The sequence below is a fragment of the Bombina bombina genome, chromosome 12 (genome assembly GCF_027579735.1).
Source record: "Bombina bombina isolate aBomBom1 chromosome 12, aBomBom1.pri, whole genome shotgun sequence".
NCBI lineage: Eukaryota > Metazoa > Chordata > Amphibia > Anura > Bombinatoridae > Bombina > Bombina bombina.
In genome coordinates, this window is record NC_069510.1 from 118,063,504 (window position 1) to 118,088,990 (window position 25,487).

The window sequence follows — 25,487 nt, forward strand, 5'->3', positions numbered from 1 at the left end:
AGTTTTTATTATGACTCAGATGTGCTGCAACAAAGCTCCTAAAAAAACGCCATTTAGAACTGAATAACGCTGACTGGGAATGTTTCGCAATGCACCTGATAAAAAATATACTGACAAAGCTAACGCATTCAGCAAGTTCATAGTTTGCCCAGATAAAGTTTGGCGTGTCCGAATAAAAGTTTATGACACAAGTTTTTATTTTAATTATTTTAATGTTTGCAAATATGTCAAGTGTTTAAAATAAACTCCTTAGTATGCTACCAGAGGGCACGATTACATATGCGGTGTCGCCGGTTTTTAGTCGGGTATTGCTATCACATATACGCCGCCGCATATAAATGCGGCATGTATATTTCACCCGTCACCGCAGTTTTTACTCCCATAAACTAACATAGAACCGCGTTGCAAATCGGTATCACATATTCAGCGCAAGGACTTACTAGGCGAAAATGGAGAAATCTTACTCCATTTTCACCCCGCCACACATAGGCAGGCGCAGCAAGCCTTACACTGAGTATATAAGCACCGTAACTCCCTGAAAGTTCTAACTAACACCTAACACATGCACAATATCTACCTGTCAACCACCATCTCCCCCACCGCAATAACTATTAAAATATATTAACCCCTAATCCACCATCTCCCCACATCGCAATCTACCTAATAAAAGTATTAACCCCAAAATCCGCCAATCCCAACATCGCAAACTACCTAATAAATCTATTAACCCCTAATCCGCATCCCCCTAATAAAATTATTAACCCCCGAAATCCGCCAATCCCAACATCACCAACTACCTAATAAATCTATTAACCCCTAATCCGCCATCCCCCCACATCGCAATGTATCTAACATATTAACCCCTAATCCGTCAATAAAGCTAATTACACTATTAACCCCTAAACTGCCAACCCCCCACAACGCAAATAATTTAATTACTAAGCCCCCTAACCTAACACCCCCTAAATTAACCCCAATTACTTAAAATTAAAAAATACTACAATTAAAATAAAAAACCTAACATTACTTTAAAAATAAAAAAATAAGTTAATCTAAAATTACAAAAAAAAATAATAAATTAATCTAAAATTACAAAAAATAAAAAAAGTCTTTCATTACAGAAAATAATAACTAAATTATCAAAAATAAAAAGATGAAACCTAATCCCTATGAAAAAAAAAAAAAACACCCCCTAATCTAAACTAAACTACCAATAGCCCTTAAAAAGGCATTTTGTATGGCACTGCCCTAAGTTTAACAGCCTTTTACATTAAATAAATACCAAGTCCCTCCCTAATAGTAAAACCCCCCACCGACCAAACACCCCAAAATTAAAAAAAACTAACACTAAAAAAAACTAAGCTACCCATTGCCCCTAAAGGAGCATTTGTATGGACATTGCCCTTAAAAGGGCATTCAACTCTTTTAAGGTGCCCAAAAAAAACCTTATCTAAACCCCCCCCAAAACAAAAAAATCTTAAATCTAACCCCCAAATAGGTACTCACCGTTCCTGAAGTCCTGCGGAGGTCTTTTTTCAGGCGGTGAAGTCTTCTTGGAGGCTGCGATATCTTCTTCCAGTGCGGCGACCTCTTCTATCTTCATCCAGGATCAAGGCAACACGGAGCGGAGGTGACGGTTGCTCATAGGACTCTGTTTGTGATCACTGGATGTATTGAAATCACCTGAGTTATTTTGTTTGTTACACTCCAATTGAACATATTAATTAAGGATACTCCGGTCCTGTTTTATTTGCTAGTTTTAAGTGTGTTTTTTTATGAAGTGTATTTTTATTAAATGTTAGGCTTGCTGTGTATTTGTATTCTTATGAACTATATATCCTCTATGTAATTCGATTTTTAATTGATTTTTCCAGTGTTTATTCATGCATTTTTATTGATCAACTTACATTAAATGAATTTCATTTATTTTATAACTTTACCTCCATCTTTCACTATTTATAATATTAGCCATATAGTTTCTATTAAGCTGGACTCAGCACCACAGATCTTTAGATTGTATCAGTTTCTTGTGTGGAACTGTACATTCTGATTTTACTGCTCAATTGTTGTATTAAGGGGTTTTGGAGAAATCCCCTGTATCTGTTGGCTTTATAAACTATTTTTTTGCAAGCGCAGTTCATCCCCTGTTTTTACAATAAACAAAAAGTTTAAAAAGCTTGTCTTATGTTTTTTATAAAATGCCAGGAGTAACCAATTTTAGTAAACCCACACACTTCTACTTAAAAATACATCTACTTGTTTTTGGACTTAAAAGATAAGCCAGAATATTAATTCAAAGCCTTTATTCTGCGTATACAAATTATTTTGAAATGATTTAGATATTTTTTCTTGTAAAACGAAAATGTTGTACGTGAACAATAAAAACACAGCCAGTTATAAATTGGTTACAATAAATATATATTTATTGAATTTATTATCAGATATCGGTTTTAGGCAATACAATAATACATTTTACTTACTGTAATTTGTAAGAATGTGGCATTTTTGGTTGATAAGTTCAGATACATTGTTAAAAATGCATTTATTCTTGTTTAAAGGCTGTGACACTGACATATATATATATATATATATATATATATATATATATATATATATATATATATATATATACAGTACATTCATGTTGAATTAAAAATGTTTTGTTTAAACTTTTATTTCCATTTTGAAAACCTTATCTACCATTGACCCATATATATTTGTATCTGTTTGTCAGTGTGTCCATCTATCTGTATCTATCTCTTCTATTATCTGTCTATAATATATATAATTTATCAATAAATCATCTATGTATATATCATCTAATCTATACCTTTCTAACCTATATCTTATCTATCTGTATCTGATCTGTTTATAATCTATCTAATCTATCATCTATGTATCTATATCTAATCTATACCTTTCTAACCTATACCTTATCTATCTGTATCTATCATCTGTCTATAATATATATCATATATCTTAAATGTAATCTATGTATCTGTATCTATCATCTAATCTACCTATCTATCTGTACCATCTAATCTATACCTTTCTAACCTATATCTTATCTATCTGTATCTGATCTGTTTATAATCTATCATCTATGTATCTGTATCTAATCTATACATTTCTAACCTATACCTTATCTATATGTATCTGATCTGTTTATAATCTATCTAATCTATCATCTATATATCTGTATCTAATCTATACCTTTCTAACCTATACCTTATAGGTATATGATAGCAACTTTCAAGTACATTAAAGGGTTTAGTAAAACTGAGGCTGTGGATATTTTACATAAAATGGAAAATTCAAGAACAAGGGGTCATGAGCTCAAGCTAAAGGGTAGTAGATTCAGAAGTAATTTGAGGAAGCACTTCTTTACAGAAAGAGTGATTGATTTATGGAATAAACTTCCTCAAGAGGTAGTAGCAACAAACACTGTGGGGGACTTTAAAAATGCATGGGACAAGCATAGGGCTATCCTACGAACTAGATAAGTTTATACTGTTAGGTAAGGTCGGGCAGACTTGCTGGGCCTATGGCTCTTATCTGCCGTCAATATCTATGTTTCTATCTATCTGTATCTATCATCTGTCTATAATATATATCCTCTATCTCAGGGCTCGACAAACCCAGGAGCCTGGGAGCCACTGGCTCCTATAATTTTACCCCTGGCTTCTAACTTTTTGGGTTATTCTTCATATATCTATATACAAATTCAACTGTCTGGCTCCTAAAAATATGCCTGGCTCCCAAATATTCTTACTGGCTCCAATTTTTTAAACAGATTTGTCAAGCACTGATCTATCTTATATGTAATCTATGTATCTGTATCTATCATGTAATCTACCTATCTGCATCTACCATCTAATCTAAACCTTTCTAACCTATATCTAATCTATCTGTATCTATGCCTTCCATCATCTGTCTATAATATACACTCACCGGCCACTTTATTAGGTACACCTGTTCAATTGCTTGGTAACACAAATTGCTAATCAGCCAATCACATGGCAGCAACTCAGTGCATTTAGGCATCTAGACGTGGTGAAGACGACTTGCTGAAGTTCAAACCAAACATCAGAGAATTTAAGTGACTTTGAACGTGGCATGGTTGTTGGTGCCAGACAGGCTGGTCTGAGTATTTAAAAAACTGATGATCTACTGGGATTTTTTATGCACAACCATCTCTAGGCTTTACAGAGAATGGTCTGTTAAAGAGAAAATATCCAGTGAGTGGCAGTTGTGTGGATGACAATGCCTTGTTGATGTCAGAGGAGAATGGGCAGACTGGTTTGAGATGATAGAAAGGCAACAGTAACTCAAATAACCACTCTTTACAACCAAACAAAAAAAGGTTCCAGCACCTAGGTGGAGTTTAGGCGTGCAGGCTGTCAGGGCCTATACCAAAACCCCACAAAGTATTGTAGAAAAAAAAGTTGCAGCAGCACCACCACTTGAAATATAAATGTATTCAGCCAGAATAAAAACAAACAACGTTTCTACCTCAGTCCTTAATCATGTATAAGGATACAACAGTGATACTACACCTATATATACCCCTAAGCCCCACCCACCAATGAACACAGGTAAGTGTACACCTGTAGATACCCCCTCTAGTGTTAAAACTATGCATAGCCCATCATTTCATTAAAAACCTTTTTTTTTTTTTTTAAATATATACATATTGACACTTCATTTTACCTCTTATATTTAATATACTCATTATTAATTTCAGAAACAGGGGGAAACAGTAATCTCAGAAACAGGATGATATCCAACTCCTTATCCATACCTCTACCTAAGTTCAGTTAATTAAACACTGTCCAATCTATTTCCCTATTCATACTTCCTGGGAACATAGTACCTAACTCATAGATCCAATATCATTCTCTTTGTTTCAGGATAATATCCCTATATCCCCCTCTATCAATGGTCTGTGGATCTCTTTAGTAAGGAGACTGATTGTAACAATCTACTACATCTTAGCAGTGCACATCCACACTCTCTCCTTCAGTCTTTACACAAGGGTCAACTGTTTTGCGTAAGACGCATTGTATCAGATGAGGAATTGGTACAGACAAGATTGAAGGAGATAGGGGGAGCATTTATGAAGAGAGTTTATCCTCCTAAATTGACCAAATTGGGATTGAGAGTACAATTGGGACATCTAGACGGAAATTACTGGAGCGTAATAAAAGAGAAAGTAAAGCAGAATCAAGAATGGTCTTTGTCAGTTAATATTCCTCACTTATTAAAAAAATCCAAGGGAATATGTGGAAGCATTGGAACATTTTAAGTACCCTTTCATAAAGGAGTTTCAGGAATACCCTATGCCCGCCTATAAGAGAGGTAAAAATCTTGAGGATAGCTTGGTTAAGGCTGATGTGAGCCCCAAGAAGAGTGGTACAGAGTTTTATCGACAAAAAGAGCCGTGGATGCTTTCCATGCTTAAATTACACTAACTGCAATAACATAATACATGGCTCCACATTTACCTATCCATGTACAGGCAAAAAGTATGACATCAGGGGGTATTTTACCTGTAACACAGAATATGCTGTGTACCTGATTAAATGCCTATGTGGGTGGGTTTATGTGGGTGAGACCACCTGTAAGGTCCGTGAGAGGATGAACCAGCACAAAAGCAACATCAGGACCAAACAGCTAGATGCACCTGTGGCACATCACTTTGTAACAGCAGGACATAGTCTTAGTCAAATAAGGTTCCAGATATTGGAGCTAATTCAAATCCCAAGGAGAGGGGGAGATAGGGAAATTATCCTGAAACAAAGAGTACTATATTGGATCTATGATCTTGTTACTATGTTCCCAGGAGGTATGAATAGGGAAATGGATTGGATAGTGTTTAATTAACTGAACTTAGGTAGAGGTATGGATAAGGAGTTGGATATCATACTGTTTCTGAGATTACTGTTTCTCCCTGTTTCTGAAATTAATGAGTATATTAAATATGAGGTAAAATGAAGTGTCAATATGTTTATATTTAAAAAAAAAAGTTTTTTTATGAAATGATGGGCTATGCATAGTTTTAACACCAGAGGGGGTATCTACATGTGTACACTTAACTGTGTTAATTGGTGGGTGGGGCTTAGGGGTTAATATAGGTGTAGTATCACTGTTGTATCCTTATGCATGATTAAGGACTGAGATCCGAAACGTTGTTTGTTTTTATTCTGGCTGAATAAATTTATATTTTAGTTGTTGGTGCTGCTGCAACTTTTTTTGCTACTCTTTACAACCAAGGTATGCAGAATACCATCTCTGAATGCACAATGCGTCAAACCTTGAAGCAGATGGGCTACAGCAGCAGAAGACCACACTGGGTGCCACTCCTGTCAGCTAAGAACAGGTAATTAAGGCTACAATTCACACAGGCTCACCAAAATTGGACATGGATATGATTAAACATACCTATACAGTATTATATGTCCAAGAGATTAAAGAGGTGAAGTCAAACTTGACAAAAAATTATCACAATCACTAATTTCGGAGAGTGTGCAAAAATTCTGCGCATGCATACACTTATGAGAAGATACTCGATCAACATAACCCAGCTGGCTTTCATATATTCTGTTGTTCAGCCTTATTCCATAAATATAGTCATCTATTGATAGACACAGAATACAGACTAAAACCTGGGCTCATATATATCATATCCTCAATATGAAAAACTATAGAATTATTTGAATTCATACATATATGTAATAAATTGGAGACACATTTACAAACTTCCAATTCTTAATATAGGGTTCCACAATCCCCCCACTTTAATATACTTTCTTATTAGGGGCCAATAGAGGACACTTATTAGTTTAGTAACCAAATCATCTCTAATATACTAAGCATGAGTTTTATCTTGAGTTTATCTTATCATGAGTGGAAGTAAATGCAAGATAGTTTAAATGAAAACATTAATTACCCTATAGTATATTTACACATGGACCTCCAAATACTTATATCAGAGATTGTCTATGGGCTACTGTTGTTTCTCAATAGGAGGTATTTTATTGTCAGTAATTGATAACATTGTACTCCGAATTTAACCCTGATCGTGTTCTTGTTTTTAGACGATGTATCCAAAACACCTCACGTTTACCTAATAGGGCATCTTTATCTCCGCCCCTATCTTTGGTTACAATTGTTTCCAAAATTGTCCAATTATGTGTATTACTAGCTTTGTTATTTTTCAGTTTAAAATGCTGCACTAAGGGTGTCGTTAATTTACCCATCTTAATATTTGAAAGATGTTCCCTTACTCTTTGCCTTACTTCCCTTGTTGTAAGACCTACATACTGCAGGTGACAACTCTTAAAGGTAAGAAGATAAATGGCATAAGTACTTCTACAGTTATAACATCTTTGATGCTGAAAGGACTCGCCCGTAACCGAGCTTGAAAAACCATTGCCCACTTCCAGGTGTTCACATGCTGTACAATAGGGATAACTACATTTAAAAATCCCTTTATGTTGGAGCCAGGAGCTATTACTCCTTATTTCTGTTCTAAGCTGTGTCGGGGCTACCAAATTCTTTATTGTTTTTCCTTTCCTGAACACATATCTGCACCCTTTTGAGACTGTGTCTAGTAAACCATCATCAGCTTTTAGCATGTGGAAATGTTTTCTCACAATGTTACATATCTGATTATATTGATTGCTCAACTGCGTTATAAACATCACCCCATCAAATGTGTTACCTCTATTTACTTTACTGCTATTACAATCGAGCAGGTACTCCTCTCTCCTCTTCATGTCAACTTCTTGTTTTAATAATATCTATATCCATCCGTTTGTATCCTCTTGCCAAAAATATGTCACTCAGTTCTCTTGCATGTTTCTCATAACTTTCTTGTTTTGTACAGTATCTTTTCAATCGTATAAACTGTCCTTTGAGAACTGAGTTAAAGACTTTTTAGGATGTCTACTCTGTGCATGTAGGAGGGTATTCCCCGATATGGGCTTCCTATACACCGCCACATTTACAATTTCTTCTTCTAGATCACCTTTAAATGTGACATCTAGATAGTTTACTTGTGACTCTCCTATTTCAAAAGTAAATTTGACCCCTACATTGTTAGTGTTCAAATGTTTCACAGATTCATTAGCTTCTGCTATACTGCCCCCCCAGATTATAAGTAGATCATCAATATATCTACGAAAATACTAAATGTGATCTCTCAGGGGGTCACTTCCTCCAAAGATGTGGGACAACTCCCACCAACCCATGAACAGGTTGGCATATGAGAGCGCAAATTTTGCCTCCATCGCTGTCCCACATCTCTGGAGGAAAAATTGATTTTCGAACACAAAAAAGTTTATTAGTTAACAAAATCTCTGCTACTCATTACATATTTACAAAAATCCTGACTATACAGGCGACATCTGTCTAAGATAAACGTTATGCCTTCAAACCCATGTCATGCGGTATTGATGAATATAGAGCTGTAACATCGATAGCTAACCAGCTGGAATTTTTCTCCCATCTGACTCTCTTCATTTCAATCAAAAGTTGTTTGGTATCTCTTAAGTAGCTTGGGAGTTCTTTGACCAGTGGTTGTAATATCCCATCCAACCACTGGGAAAGGTGCTCAAATAATGAGCCAATCCCACTAATAATAGGCCTACCAACCACATTCTCAAGTGATTTGTGTACCTTAGACAAAAAGTTGAACAGAGGGGTTATGGGATTGTCTACCAAAATAAATTCTCCTATCTTCTCATCCGGAAAATCAAATTCCCTTCCATTGTCCACTATTTGCCAAAGTTCACGATTAAAGCGATTTGTGGGGTTAGCATTCAGTTTTGTATATTGATGGGGGTCATTAAGTTGTCTGTGAGCTTCACCGACAAAAACCTTGACAACCACAGATCCCCCTTTGTCTGCTGCCCTGATCGTTATATTCTCATTCTTACTTAATTGTTGTAAAGTGTATTTCTCTTCCTTTGTTAGATTTTGAAAATTTTTCCCATTTGTTCCATATGCTAATTTTGTGAGGTTTTGTTCTATTCTCTTCTGAATAAGAAAGTATATTAAAGTGGGGGAATTGTGGAACCCTATATTAAGAATTGGAAGTTTGTAAATGTGTCTCCAATTTATACATATACTGTATGTATGAATTCAAATAATTCTATAGGGGTCAATTCATGTAGGTGCGAGCGGACATGATCCGATATAGGGGATCATGTCCGCTGCACATTGATAAATTTATCATTGCACCAGCAGTTCTTGTGAACTGCTGGTGCAATACCGTCCCCCTGCAGATTTGCAGCCAATTGGCCGCTAGCAAGGGGTGTCAATCAACCAGATCGTATTCGATTGATTGCTGTCCGCCACCTCAGAGGCATCCGCTGCTTCATAAATCGACCCCACAGTCATATATAGTGAGGATATGATATATATGAGCCCAGGTTTTTTTTCTGTATTTTCTCACATCATCTATATAGATGAAAATCCAAATTAATTAAAGGGACACTGAACCCAATTTTTTTCTTTCATGATTCAGATAGAGCATGCAATTTTAAGCAACTTTCTAATTTACTCCTATTATCAATTTTTCTTTGTTCTCTTGCTATCTTTATTTGCATTGAAGTTATTTTTTTGGTTCAGCACTTGTTTATTGGTCGGTTAAATCAATCCACCAATCAGCAAGAACAACCCAGGTTGTTCGCCAAAAATGGGCTGGCATCTAAACTTACATTCTTGCTTTTCAAATAAAGATACCAAGAGAATGAAGAAAATGTGATAATAGGAGTAAATTAGAAAGTTGCATAAAATGTCATGCTCTATCTGAATCATGAAAGAAAAATATTGGGTTCAGTGTCCCTTTAAAGCAAGCAGCATGTTATTGGGTCTAAGATGTTATATAGATTTCTAGTATGAAATTAGTTTGTAAGTGTCTATCGATAGATGACTATATTTATGGAATAAGGCTGAACAACAGAATATATGAAAGCCAGTTGGGTTATGCTGATCGAGTACCTTCTCATAAGTGTATGCATGCACAGAATTTTTGCGCACTCTCTGAAATTAGTAAGTGATTGTGATAATTTTTTGTCAAATTTGACTTCACCTCTAATCTCTTGGACATATAATACTGTATAGGTATGTTTAATCATACGAAGGGTAAAGGATGTAAGCCTTTAAAAATGTGTATATTTTGATGAATTTCCTATAAGGCTTTGTGACGCAGACTTTACCTAAGAAGTTTTAACCAATGAGAGTGGTTTTAAATGGTTAAAAGACCAGATATGGTTAACAGAACCCAAGCTATGATTACGGCAAGCAAGCTGAAACGCATCAGCAGGGTCAGGGGAAACCCTGTCACCAATCCACCTTTGTTGCAATACGAGATGCTGTGTTTTTTACTATGAAGACCTGAATAAATGCCAAAAACACCTCAACCTCCTTCAGTAAACCCAGCCATGGCACGCAGCTCCTACTGCCAATCACCTCAAACTCCTTCAGTAAACCCAGCCATAGCACCCAGCTCTTACTGCCAAACATCTCAACCACCTTCAGTAAACCCAGCCATGGCACCAAGCTCCTACTGCCAAACATCTCAACCACCTTCAGTAAACCCAGCCATAGAATCCAGCTCCTACTGCAAAAACACCTCAACCTGCTTCAGTACACCTAGCCATGGCACCCAGCTCTTACTACCAAACATCTCACCCACCTTCAGTAAAACCAGCCATAGAACCCAGCTCCTACTGCGAAAACACCTCAACCTTCTTCAGTACACCTAGCCATGGCACCCAGCTCCTACTGCCAAACATCTCAACCTCCTTCAGTAAACCCAGCCATGGCACCCAGCTCCTTCTGCCAAACATCTCAACCTCCTTCAGTAAACCCAGCCATGGCACCCAGCTCCTTCTGCCAAACATCTCAACCTCCTTCAGTAAACCCAGCCATGGCACCCAGCTCCTACTGCCAAACATCTCACCCACCTTCAGTAAACCCAGCCATGGCACCCAGCTCCTACTGCCAAACACCTCAACCTCCTTCAGTACACCCAGCCTTGGCACGCAGCTCCTACTGCCAATCACCTCAACCTCCTTCAGTAAACCCAGCCATGGCACCCAGCTCCTACTGCCAAACATCTCAACCTCCTTCAGTAAACCCAGCCATGGCACCCAACTCCTACTGCCAAACATCTCAACCTCCTTCAGTAAACCCAGCCATGGCACCCAGCTCTTACTACCAAACATCTCAACCTCCTTCAGTAAACCCAGCCATGGCACCCAGCTCTTACTACCAAACATCTCATCCACCTTCAGTAAACCCAGCCATAGAATCCAGCTCCTACTGCGAAAACACCTCAACCTTCTTCAGTACACCTAGCCATGGCACCCAGCTCCTACTGCCAAACATCTCAACCTCCTTCAGTAAACCCAGCCATGGCACCCAGCTCCTTCTGCCAAACATCTCAACCTCCTTCAGTAAACCCAGCCATGGCACCCAGCTCCTACTGCCAAACATCTCAACCTCCTTCAGTAAACCCAGCCATGGCACCCAGCTCCTACTGCCAAACATCTCACCCACCTTCAGTAAACCCAGCCATGGCACCCAGCTCCTACTGCCAACCATCTCACCCACCTTCAGTAAACCCAGCCATAGAACCCAGCTCCTACTGCGAAAACACCTCAACCTCCTTCAGTACACCTAGCCATGGCACCCAGCTCCTACTGCCAAACATCTCACCCACCTTCAGTAAACCCAGCCATAGAACCCAGCTCCTACTGCGAAAACACCTCAACCTCCTTCAGTACACCTAGCCATGGCACCCAGCTCCTACTGCCAAACACCTCAACCTCCTTCAGTACACCCAGCCATGGCACACAGCTCCTACTGCCAAACACCTCAACCTCCTTCAGTACACCCAGCCATAGCACCCAACTCCTACAGCCAAACACCTCAACCTCCTTCAGTACACCCAGCCATGGCATCCAGCTCCTACTGCCAAACACCTCAACCTCCTTCAGTAAACCCAGCCATAATTTCACACCATGTGTGAATACAGCACCACTGAATGTGCACGGTGTAGAGGAAAAACTGCAACTCCTCTAGAACACTCAATAATTCATATAATCCACCAGCACTTTATGGGTATAAAACTTTCATCTTTTATTGAAGGACCAATCTGTTACATATTAGCAAAATTCCTTTTTAAACATTTAGTTTCTCGCGCCAAATTGCTGCAAACAATGTTCTTGTGCCATTTGCTGTTATGTTTTCATATTACATCTCTACACATTTTTTCTTTTCAACAGGATGCATATGTAACAATTATTAAAAACAAGTGTCACTATAGGAGCATCCTAGACCCAAGAAAGATAAAAAAAGACACAAAGGATAGGATAGTATTCGTGTCCCAACATAACCCGTACAGTAATAAGGTGAGCAAAATTATCAGAAAGAATTGGCATATTCTAAAAAATTGCAACCCAGATATACCACAATTACAAGATCCTCCGCTTATGGCCTATAGGCGGGAAAAAAATATAGGGGACCATTTGGTAAGATCAGATGTGGGCCCTAGTAGAGAATGCAGACAAACATATATAGGCAGTAAAAAGAAAGGGAGCTACCCTTGTTTGGGGTGCATGTCTTGTAGTTCTATCATTAAGGGTCCTTATTTTTTTCACCCACAAAGTGGCAAGAAATTTACAATTGAAGGTTTTTATACATGTGACAGTACACATGTTATTTACCTCATTAAATGTCCGTGTTCCCTTATCTATTTGGGGGAAACTACCCAAAAGATCAGGGACCGCCTTACACAACATCGTAGCAACATCAGGAGAAAAAATGTTGAGGCCCCCCTAGCCAAACACTTTATAGAGAAGGGACATGGGATTAGCCAATTACGTTGGCAAGTGATAGAACAGGTACAGACACCTAGGAATGGATCAGACCGTGAGCAGTTGCTCAAACAAAGAGAAATGTGGTGGATCCATAAAATGGAATCTATAGTACCAAAAGGGTTAAATAGAGATTTTGATCTGTCATGTTTTCTGTAAATTCTTTACAGCAATTCTTTAATGGGTTATTACAATTACAGTAACATTTATTCTAAATTTATAAAATGTGATTACACTTTGACTAGTACCATGGATCCATAACAAAATATATGTAGCTGCAAATGAATGCTCCTATAGTGACACTTGTTTTTAATAATTGTTACATATGCATCCTGTTGAAAAGAAAAAATGTGTAGAGATGTAATATGAAAACATAACAGCAGATGGCACAAGAACATTGTTTGCAGCAATTTGGCGCGAGAAACTAAATGTTTAAAAAGGAATTTTGCTAATATGTAACAGAGAGCATGATTAAGTGACAGAAGGTCACGAAACGTTGCTTATTTTAACTTGGTCCTTCAATAAAAGATGAAAGTTTTATACCCATAAAGTGCTGGTGGATTATAACATAATTTATGTAAGAACTTACCTGATAAATTCATTTCTTTCATATTAGCAAGAGTCCATGAGCTAGTGACGTATGGGATATACATTCCTACCAGGAGGGGCAAAGTTTCCCAAACCTTAAAATGCCTATAAATACACCCCTCACCACACCCACAATTCAGTTTAACGAATAGCCAAGAAGTGGGGTGATAAGAAAAAAGTGTGAAAGCATATAAAATAAGGAATTGGAATAATTGTGCTTTATACAAAAAAATCAAAACCACCACAAAAAAGGGCGGGCCTCATGGACTCTTGCTAATATGAAAGAAATGAATTTATCAGGTAAGTTCTTACATAAATTATGTTTTCTTTCATGTAATTAGCAAGAGTCCATGAGCTAGTGACGTATGGGATAATGATTACCCAAGATGTGGATCTTTCCACGCAAGAGTCACTAGAGAGGGAGGGATAAAATAAAGACAGCCAATTCCTGCTGAAAATAATCCACACCCAGAATAAAATTTTAATGAAAAAACATAAGCAGAAGATTCAAACTGAAAACACTGCCTGAAGTACTTTTCTACCAAAAACTGCTTCAAAAGAAGAAAACACAACAAAATGGTAGAATTTAGTAAAATTATGCAAAGAGGACCAAGTTGCTGCTTTGCAAATCTGATCAACCGAAGCTTCATTCCTAAACGCCCAGGAAGTAGAAACTGACCTAGTAGAATGAGCTGTAATCCTTTGAGGCGGAGTGTTACCCGACTCAACATAGGCATGATGAAATAAAGATTTCAACCAAGATGCCAAAGAAATGGCAGAAGCTTTCTGGCCTTTTCTAGAACCGGAAAAGATGACAAATAGACTAGAAGTCTTTCGGAAAGACTTAGTAGCTTCAACATAATATTACAAAGCTCTAACAGCATCCAAAGAATGCAATGATTTCTCCTTAGAATTCATAGGATCAGGACATAATGAAGGAACCACAATTTCTCTACTAATGTTGTTAGAATTCACAACCTTAGGTAAAAAATTCAAAAGAAGTTCGCAGCACCGCCTTATCCTGATGCAAAATCAGAAAAGGAGACTCACAAAAAAAGAGTAGATAATTCAGAGACTCTTCTGGCAGAAGAGATGGCCAAAAGAAACAAAACTTTCCAAGAAAGTAATATAATGACCAAAGAATGCATGGGTTCAAAAGGAAGAGCTTGAAGAGCCCCCAGAACCAAATTCAAACTCCAAGGAGGAGAAATTGACTTAATGACAGGTTTTATACGAACCAAAGGTTGTACAAAACAATAAATATCAGGAAGATTAGCAAACCTTCTGTGAAAAAGAACAGAAAGAGCAGAGATTTGTCTTTCAAGGAACTTGCGGACAAACCTTTATCTAAACCATCCTGAAGAAACTGTAAAATTCTCGGTATTCAAAAAGAATGCCAAGAAAAAAGATGAGAAAGACACTAAGAAATATAAGTCTTCCAGACTCTTTAATATATCTCTCTAGATACAGATTTACGAGCCTGTCACATAGTATCAATCACAGAGTCAGAGAAACCTCTTTGACCAAGAATCAAGCGTTCAAACTCCATACCTTAAAATTAAGATTTTGAGACAGAAAAACTGGTCTTAACGGAAGAGTCCACGGTTGGCAAGAGGCCATCCGGACAAGATCCGCATACCAAAACCTGTGAGGCCATGCTGGAGCTACCAGCAGAACAAACGAGCATTCCTTTAGAATATTGGAGAATACCCTTGGAAGAAGAACTAGAGGCGGAAAGATATAGGAGGATGACACTTGTAAGGAAGAAATAATGCATCCACTGCCTCCGCCCGAGGATCCTGGGATCCGGACAGATACCAGGGAAGTTTCTTGTTTAGATGAGAAGCCATCAGATCTATTTCTGGGAGTTCCCACATTTGAACAATCTGAGGAAATACCTCTGGGTGAAGAGACCATTCGCCCAGGTGCAACGTTTGGCGACTGAGATAATCCGCTTTCCAATTGTCCATACCTGGGATATGAACCGCAGAGATTAGACAGGAGCTGGATTCCGCCCAAACCAAAATTCGAGATACTTCTTTCATAACCAGAGGACTGTGAGTCCCTCCTTGATGATTGATGTATGCCACAGTTGTGACATTGTCTATCTGAAAACAAATGAACAACTCTCTCTTCAGAAGAGGCCAAGACTGAACACAGCTCCCCAACCTGTAAGACTTGCATCTGTTGAGATTATAGTCCAGGTCGGAAGAACAAGAAGCCCCCTGAACTAAACGATGGTGATCTGTCCACCATGTCAGAGAGTGTCGTATAATCGGTTTAAAGATATTAATTGAGATATCTTTGAGTAATCCCTGCACCATTGGTTCAGCATACAGAGCTGAAGAGGTCGCATGTGAAAACGAGCAAAGGAGATCGCATCTGATGCGGCAGTCCTAAGACCTAAAATTTCCATGCATAAGGCTACCAAAGGGAATGATTGTGACTGAAGATTTTGACAAGCTGATATCAATGTTAAACTTCTCTTGTCTGACAAGGACAGAGTCATAGACACTGAATCTATCTAGAAACCTAAAAAGGTTACCCTTGTCTGAGGAATCAATGAACTGATTAGTAAATTGAACCTCCAACCATGAACTTGAAGAAACAACACAAGTCGATACGTATGAGATTCTTCGAAAATGAGAAGACTGAGCAAATACCAAGATATCGTCCAAATAAGGAAATACCAAAACCCTGTTCTCTGATTACAGAAAGAAGGGCACCAAGAACCTTTGAAAAAAATTCTTGGAACTGAGGCTAGGCCAAACGGTAGAGCCAAAAAAACTGGTAATGCTTGTCTAAAAAGAGAATCTCAGACACTAAAAGTGATCTGGATGAATCGGAATATGCAGATACACATCCTGTAAATCTATTGTAGACATATAATGCCCTTGCTAAACAAAAAACAGGATAGTCCTACAGTAACCATCTTGAATGTTGGTATCCTTGCATAACGATTCAATATTGATAGATCTGGAACTGGTCTGAAGGAATTGACCTTCTTGGTACAATGAAGAGATAAAATAAAACCCCAGCCCCTGTTCCAGAACTGGAACTGGCATAATTACTCCAACCAACTCTAGATCTGAAACACATTTCAGAAATGCTGAGCCTTTGCTGTGTTAACTGGGACACGGGAAAGAAAAAAATCTCTTAGCAGGAGGCCTTAACTGAAGCCAATTCTGTACCTTTCTGAAACAATGTTCTGAAACCAGAGATTGAGAACGGAATTGATCCAAATTTCTTTGAATAAAACGTAATCTGCCCCATACCAGCTGAGCTGGAATAAGGGCCGCACCTTCATGGGTACTTAGGAGCTGGCTATAGATTTCTATAAGGCTTGGATATATTCCAAACTGGAAATAGTTTCCAAACTGATACCGCTCCTGAGGATGAAGGATCAGGCTTTTGTTCCTTGTTGTGAGGAAAGGAACAAAAAAGATTAGACCTAAATTTACCTTAGATTTTTTATCCTTTGGTAAAAAAGTTCCCTTCCTTCCAGAAACAATTGAAATAATAATTTAATACCCTGGAAAGAAAGGGAAAGCAAAGTTGACTTAGAAGACATATCAGCATTCCAAGTTTAATCCATAAAGCTTTTCTAGCTAAAATAGCTAGAGACATATACCTGACATCAACTCTAATGATATCAAAAGATGGTATCACCAATAAAATTATTAGCATGTTATAGAATAATAATAATGCTATAAAATTATGATCTGTTACTTGTTGCGCTAAAGTTTCTAACCAAAAAGTTGAAGCTGCAGCAACATCCGCTAAAAATATAGCAGGTCTAAAAAGATTACCTGAACATAAGTAAGCTTTTCTTAGAAAGGATTCAATTTCCCTTAAATAAAGTACTATCTGCCGTAGGAATAGTAGTACATTTAGCAGGAGTAGAGACAGCCCCATAACCTTAGGGATTTTGTCCCAAAAAAACTCTAATCTGTCAGATGGCACAGGATATAATTGCTTAAACGTTTAGAAGGAGTAAAAGAATTACCCAAATTATTCCATTCCCTGGAAATTACTTCAGAAATAGCATCAGGGAGATTAAACACTTCTGGAATAACTACAGGAGATTTAAAAACCTTATTTAAACGTTTAGATTTAGTATCAAGAGGACCAGAATCCTCTATTTCTAATGCAATTAATACTTCTTTAAATAAAGAATGAATAAATTCCATCTTGAACAAAGATTTATCAGTATCAGAATGATGATGTTCATTTAAAAATTCATCTGAAAAAAGAGAAGTTTTAAAAGACTTTTATGTAAACTAGAAGGAGAAATAACAGACATAGCCTTCTTAATGGATTTAAAAAAAAAAAAAAAAAATCTCTTATGTTTATCAGGAACACTCTGAAAATTAGATGTTGACGGAACAGCAACAGGTAATGTAACAGTACTAAAGGAAATTTTATCTGCATAATAAGTTTGTCATGACATGCAATACAAACAACAGCTGGAGAAACAGATACCAAAAATTATAGCAGATACACTTAGCTTGGTAGCTCCAGCACTAGACAGCGATTTTCCTGTAGTATCTTCTGACTCAGATGCAACGTGAGACATCTTGCAATATGTAAGACAAAAAAACTACATATAAAGCAAAATTGATCAAATTCCTTAAATGACAGTTTCAGGAATGGGAAAAAATGCCAAAGAACAAGCTTCTAGCAACCAGAAGCAATGAAAAAATGAGACTAAAATAATGTGGAGACAAAAGCGACGCCCATATTTTTTAGCGCCAAATCAGACGCCCACATTATTTGGCGCCAAAAATGACGCCACATCCGGAACGCCGACATTTTTGGCGCAAAATAACGTCAAAAAATGACGCAACTTCCGGCGACACGTATGACGCCGGAAACGGAAAAGAATTTTTGCGCCAAAAAAGTCCGCGCCAAGAATGACGCAATAAAATGAAGCATTTTCAGCCCCCGCGAGCCTAACAGCCCACAGGGAAAAAAGAGTCAAATTTTTGAAGGTAAGAAAAAATGATTAATTCAAATGCATTATCCCAAATATGAAACTGACTGTCTGAAAAATAAGGAAAGTTGAACATTCTGAGTCAAGGCAAATAAATGTTTGAATACATATATTTAGAACTTTATAAACAAAGTGCCCAACCATAGCTTAGAGTGTCACAGAAAATAAGATTTACTTACCCCAGGACACTCATCTACATGTTTGTAGAAAGCCAAACCAGTACTGAAACGAGAATCAGCAGAGGTAATGGTATATATAAGAGTATATCGTCGATCTGAAAAGGGAGGTAAGAGATGAATCTCTACGACCGATAACAGAGAACCTATGAAATAGACCCCGTAGAAGGAGATCACTGCATTCAAATAGGCAATACTCTCCTCACATCCCTCTGACATTCACTGCACGCTGAGAGGAAAACCGGGCTCCAACTTGCTGCGGAGCGCATATCAACGTAGAATCTAGCACAAACTTACTTCACCACCTCCATCGGAGGCAAAGTTTGTAAAACTGAATTGTGGGTGTGGTGAGGGGTGTATTTATAGGCATTTTAAGGTTTGGGAAACTTTGCCCCTCCTGGTAGGAATGTATATCCCATACGTCACTAGCTCATGGACTCTTGCTAATTACATGAAAGAAATGAATTATTGAGTAAACCCAGCCATGGTACCCAGCTCCTACTGCCAATCATCTCAACCTCCTTCAGTACACCCAGCCATGGCACACAGCTCCTACTGCCAAACACCTCAACCTCCTCCAGTACACCCAGCCATGGCACGCAGCTCCTACTGCCAGACACCTCAACCTCCTTCAGTACACCCAGCTCCTACTGCCAAACACCTAAACCTCATTCAGTACACCCAGCAAGGCAGCCAGTTCCTATTACCAAACACTTCAACCTCCTTCAGTACACCCAGCCATGGCACGCAGTTCCTACTGCCAAACACCTCAACCTCCTTCAGTAAACCCAGCCATGGCACCCAACTCCTACTGCCAAACATCTCAACCTCCTTCAGTACACCCAGCCATGGCACCCAGCTCCTACTGCCAAACACCTCAACCTCCTTCAGTACACCCAGCTCCTACTACAAACACCTCAACCTCCTTCAGTACACCAAGCCATGGCACACAGCTCCTACTGCCAAACACCTCAACCTCCTTCAGTACACCAAGCTCCTACTACAAACACCTCAACCTCCTTCAGTACACCCAGCCATGGCACCCAGCTCCTACTGCCAAAACACCTCAACCTCCTTGAGTTCACCTAGCCAAGGCACCAGCTCCTACTGCCAAACATCTCATCTGCCTTCAGTACACCCAGCCATGGCACCCAGCTCCTACTGCCAAACACCTCAACCTCCTTCAGTACACCCAGCTCCTACTACAAACACCTCAACCTCCTTTAGTACACCCAGCTCCTACTACAAACACCTCAACCTCCTTCAGTACATCAAGCCATGGCACACAGCTTCTACTGCCAAACACCTCAACCTCCTTCAGTACACCCAGCTCCTACTGCCAAACACTTCAACCTCCTCCAGTACACCCAGCCATGGCACTCAGCTCCTACTGCCAAACACCCCAACCTCCTTCAGTATACCCAGCCATGGCACCCAGCTCCTACTGCCAAACACCTCAACCTCCTTCAGTACACCCAGCCATGGCACCCAGCTCCTACTGCCAAACACCTCAATCTCCTTCAGTACACTCAGCCATGGCACCCAGCTCCTACTGCCAAACACCTCAACCTCCTTCAGTACACCCAGCCATGGCACCCAGCTCCTACTGCCATACACCCCAACTTCATTTAGTACACCCAGCCATGGCACCCATCTCCTACTGCCAAACACCCCAACCTCCATTAGTACACCAAGCCATGGCACCCAGCTCCTAATGCCAAACAGCTCAACCTCCTTCAGTAGACCCAGCTCCTACTGCCAAACGTCTCAACCACCTTCAGTAAACCCAGCTCCTACTGCCAAACACCTCAACCACCTTCAGTTCACCCAGCCATGGCACACAGCTCCTACTGCCAAACACCTCAACCTCCTTCAGTAAACCCAGCCATGGCACACAGCTCATACTGCCAAACAGCTCAACCTTCTTCAGTAAACCCAGCCATGGCACCCAGCTCCTACTGCCAAACATCTCAACCACCTTCAGTAAACCCAGCCATGGTACCCAGCTCCTACTGCCAATCACCTCAACCTCCTTTAGTACACCCAGCTCATACTGCCAAACGCCTCAACCTCCTTTAGTACACCCAGCTCCTACTGCAAACACCTCAACCTCCTTCAGTACACCCAGCTCCTACTGCCAAACATCTCATCTGCCTTCAGTACACCCAGCCATGGCACCCAGCTCCTACTGCCAAACACCTCAACCTCCTTCAGTACACCCAGCTCCTACTACCAAACACCTCAACCTCCTCCAGTACACCCAGCCATGGCACCCAGCTCCTACTGCCAAAACACCTCAACCTCCTTCAGTACACCAAGCTCCTACTACAAACACCTCAACCTCCTCCAGTACACCCAGCCATGGCACCCAGCTCCTACTGCCAAACACCTCAACCTCCTCCAGTACACCCAGCCATGGCACCCAGCTCCTACTGCCAAACACCTCAACCTCCTCCAGTACACCCATCCATGGCACCCAGCTCCTACTGCCAAACACCTCAACCTCCTCCAGTACACCCAGCCATGGCACCCAGCTCCTACTGCCAAACACCTCAACCTCCTTCAGTACACCCAGCCATGGCACCCAGCTCCTACTGCCAAACACCTCAACCTCCTTCAGTACACCCAGCTCCTACTACCAAACACCTCAACCTCCTCCAGTACACCCAGCCATGACACCCAGCTCCTACTGCCAAACACCTCAACCTCCTTCAGTACACCCAGCTCCTACTACCAAACACCTCAACCTCCTCCAGTACACCCAGCCATGGCACCCAGCTCCTACTACCAAACACCTCAACTTCCTCCAGTACACCCAGCCATGGCACCCAGCTCCTACTGCCAATCACCCTAACCTTCTTCAGTACACCCAGCCATGGCACCCAGCTCCTACTACCAAACACCTCAACTTCCTCCAGTACACCCAGCCATGGCACCCAGCTCCTACTGCCAAACACCCCAACCTCCTCCCGTACACCCAGCCATGGCACCCAGCTCCTACTGCCAAACACTACAACCTCCTTCAGTACACCTAGCTCCGTACTGTCAAACACCACAACCTCCTTCTCTACACGGGGAGGGTAATTTCCTGATGGGGGGGGTGTAATTACCGGATTTTTCATGGGGGGTAATGACCTGAGTAACTGAGCGCTACAACAAATCACACAATATCTCAAACGAATCAATCTGCAAAAAAAAAACGCCAACAACACAGCAGTTTATCGCTGACTAGTGACGTATCCACGCTGGTGATTGGTGAATCGGATCCATGGCGTCATTAGCATGGCAGAGTCTAAGTGCACTAAGACTACATTTCCCATGAAGCAGGGGCGGCAGGTGAACATGGCGACCAGCTGCTGATTGGGTGAAGTGGTTCATGACGTCAATTAATATGGCAGAATTTGATTTCAGTAAGACTACATTTCCCGTGATGCCAGGGGCCGGTATAGCATGGCGACCTGCTGCTTGCTGCAGTTTGTGCTAGTGGTTGCGGTGTCAGGTTGGGAGCTGCCCGCGCTCCCTTGTAGCTTGTACAGCCGGTGTGAGTGCGACTTCCAGCCCGACCTACTGGGTAAGTACTTTATATAGTACAGTATAATACACAGTACGGATAGTGCAGTATAATACACAGTACGGATAGTGTCACTCACTACTACCTGTATATAGTACAGTATAATACACAGTACGGATAGTGTCACTCACTACTACCTGTATATAGTACAGTATAATACACAGTACGGATAGTGTCACTCACTACTACCTGTATATAGTACAGTATAATACACAGTACGGATAGTGTCACTCACTACCTGTATATAGTACAGTATAATACACAGTACGGATAGTGTCACTCACTACTACCTGTATATAGTACAGTATAATACACAGTACGGATAGGGTCACTCACTACTACCTGTATATAGTACAGTATAATACACAGTACAGATAGTGTCACTCACTACTACCTGTATATAGTACAGTATAATACACAGTACGGATAGTGTCACTCACTACTACCTGTATATAGTACAGTATAATACACAGTACGGATAGTGTCACTCACTACTACCTGTATATAGTACAGTATAATACACAGTACGGATAGGGTCACTCACTACTACCTGTATATAGTACAGTATAATACACAGTACAGATAGTGTCACTCACTACTACCTGTATATAGTACAGTATAATACACAGTACGGATAGTGTCACTCACTACTACCTGTATATAGTACAGTATAATACACAGTACGGATAGTGTCACTCACTACTACCTGTATATAGTACAGTATAATACACAGTACGGATAGTGTCACTCACTACTACCTGTATATAGTACAGTATAATACACAGTACGGATAGTGTCACTCACTACTACCTGTATATAGTACAGTATAATACACAGTACGGATAGTGTCACTCACTACTACCTGTATATAGTACAGTATAATACACAGTACGGATAGGGTCACTCACTACTACCTGTATATAGTACAGTATAATACACAGTACAGATAGTGTCACTCACTACTACCTGTATATAGTACAGTATAATACACAGTACGGATAGTGTCACTCACTGCTACCTGTATATAGTACAGTATAATACACAGTACGGATAGTGTCACTCACTGCTACCTGTATATAGTACAGTATAATACACAGTACGGATAGTGTCACTCACTACTACCTGTATATAGTACAGTATAATACACAGTACCGATAGTGTCACTCACTACTACCTGTATATAGTACAGTATAATGCACAGTACGGATAGTGTCACTCACTACTACCTGTATATAGTGCAGTATAATACACAGTACGGATAGTGTCACTCACTACTACCTGTATATAGTACAGTATAATACACAGTACGGATAGTGTCACTCACTACTACCTGTATATAGTACAGTATAATACACAGTACAGATAGTGTCACTCACTACTACCTGTATATAGTACAGTATAATACACAGTACCGATAGTGTCACTCACTACTACCTGTATATAGTACAGTATAATACACAGTACCGATAGTGTCACTCACTACTACCTGTATATAGTACAGTATAATACACAGTACTGATAGTGTCACTCACTACTACCTGTATATAGTACAGTATAATACACAGTACGGATAGTGTCACTCACTACTACCTGTATATAGTACAGTATAATACACAGTACGGATAGTGTCACTCACTACTACCTGTATATAGTACAGTATAATACACAGTACGGATAGTGTCACTCACTACTACCTGTATATAGTACAGTATAATGCACAGTACGGATAGTGTCATTCAATACTACCTGTATATAGTACAGTATAATACACAGTACGGATAGTGTCACTCACTAACTGTATATAGTGCAGTATAATACACAGTACGGATAGTGTCACTCACTAACTGTATATAGTGCAGTATAATACACAGTACGGATAGTGTCACTACTACCTGTATATAGTACAGTATAATACACAGTACGGATAGTGTCACTCACTACTACCTGTATATAGTACAGTATAATACACAGTACGGATAGGGTCACTCACTACTACCTGTATATAGTACAGTATAATACACAGTACCGATAGTGTCACTCACTACTACCTGTATATAGTACAGTATAATACACAGTACGGATAGTGTCACTCACTACTACCTGTATATAGTACAGTATAATACACAGTACGGATAGTGTCACTCACTACTACCTGTATATAGTGCAGTATAATACACAGTACGGATAGTGTCACTCACTACTACCTGTATATAGTACAGTATAATACACAGTACGGATAGTGTCATTCAATACTACCTGTATATAGTACAGTATAATACACAGTACGGATAGTGTCACTCACTAACTGTATATAGTACAGTATAATACACAGTACGGATAGTGTCACTCACTACTACCTGTATATAGTGCAGTATAATACACAGTACGGATAGTGTCACTCACTACTACCTGTATATAGTACAGTATAATACACAGTACGGATAGTGTCACTCACTACTACCTGTATATAGTACAGTATAATACACAGTACCGATAGTGTCACTCACTACTACCTGTATATAGTGCAGTATAATACACAGTACCGATAGTGTCACTCACTACTACCTGTATATAGTACAGTATAATACACAGTACGGATAGTGTCACTCACTACTACCTGTATATAGTATAATACACAGTACGGATAGTGTCACTCACTACTACCTGTATATAGTACAGTATAATACACAGTACGGATAGTGTCACTCACTACTACCTGTATATAGTACAGTATAATACACAGTACCGATAGTGTCACTCACTACTACCTGTATATAGTACAGTATAATACACAGTACGGATAGTGTCACTCACTACTACCTGTATATAGTACAGTATAATACACAGTACCGGATAGTGTCACTCACTACTACCTGTATATAGTACAGTATAATACACAGTACCGATAGTGTCACTCACTACTACCTGTATATAGTGCAGTATAATACACAGTACAGATAGTGTCACTCACTACTACCTGTATATAGTGCAGTATAATACACAGTACGGATAGTGTCACTCACTACTACCTGTATATAGTACAGTATAATACACAGTACGGATAGTGTCACTCACTACTACCTGTATATAGTACAGTATAATACACAGTACCGATAGTGTCACTCACTACTACCTGTATATAGTACAGTATAATACACAGTACAGATAGTGTCACTCACTACTACCTGTATATAGTACAGTATAATACACAGTACGATAGTGTCACTCACTACTACCTGTATATAGTACAGTATAATACACAGTACGGATAG

The 25,487-nt window shown here is 39.5% G+C and overlaps 3 protein-coding genes across 3 annotated transcripts in view; all 3 read left to right on the plus strand.

The window, feature by feature from the left end:
* The first annotated feature begins 19,128 nt into the window (after window positions 1-19,128).
* LOC128642697 (uncharacterized) lies at window positions 19,129-20,523 on the plus strand. Its single transcript, XM_053695476.1, has one exon. It carries the CDS (start codon window positions 19,129-19,131, stop codon window positions 20,521-20,523), a length of 1,395 nt encoding a protein of 464 aa, XP_053551451.1.
* Window positions 20,524-20,815: 292 nt separating this feature from the next.
* LOC128642698 (uncharacterized) lies at window positions 20,816-21,679 on the plus strand. The gene has a single exon (XM_053695477.1). The coding sequence runs from the start codon at window positions 20,816-20,818 to the stop codon at window positions 21,677-21,679; it is 864 nt and encodes a 287-aa protein (XP_053551452.1).
* Window positions 21,680-22,066: 387 nt separating this feature from the next.
* TOR2A (torsin family 2 member A) overlaps window positions 22,067-25,487 on the plus strand; it is a 114,789-nt gene continuing 111,368 nt past the window's right edge. The window contains exon 1 of the mRNA XM_053695407.1: window positions 22,067-22,215. Within this exon, the coding sequence (XP_053551382.1) occupies window positions 22,095-22,215 (121 nt within the window). The 5' untranslated portion in view covers window positions 22,067-22,094. The remainder of the gene's footprint in view (window positions 22,216-25,487) is intronic.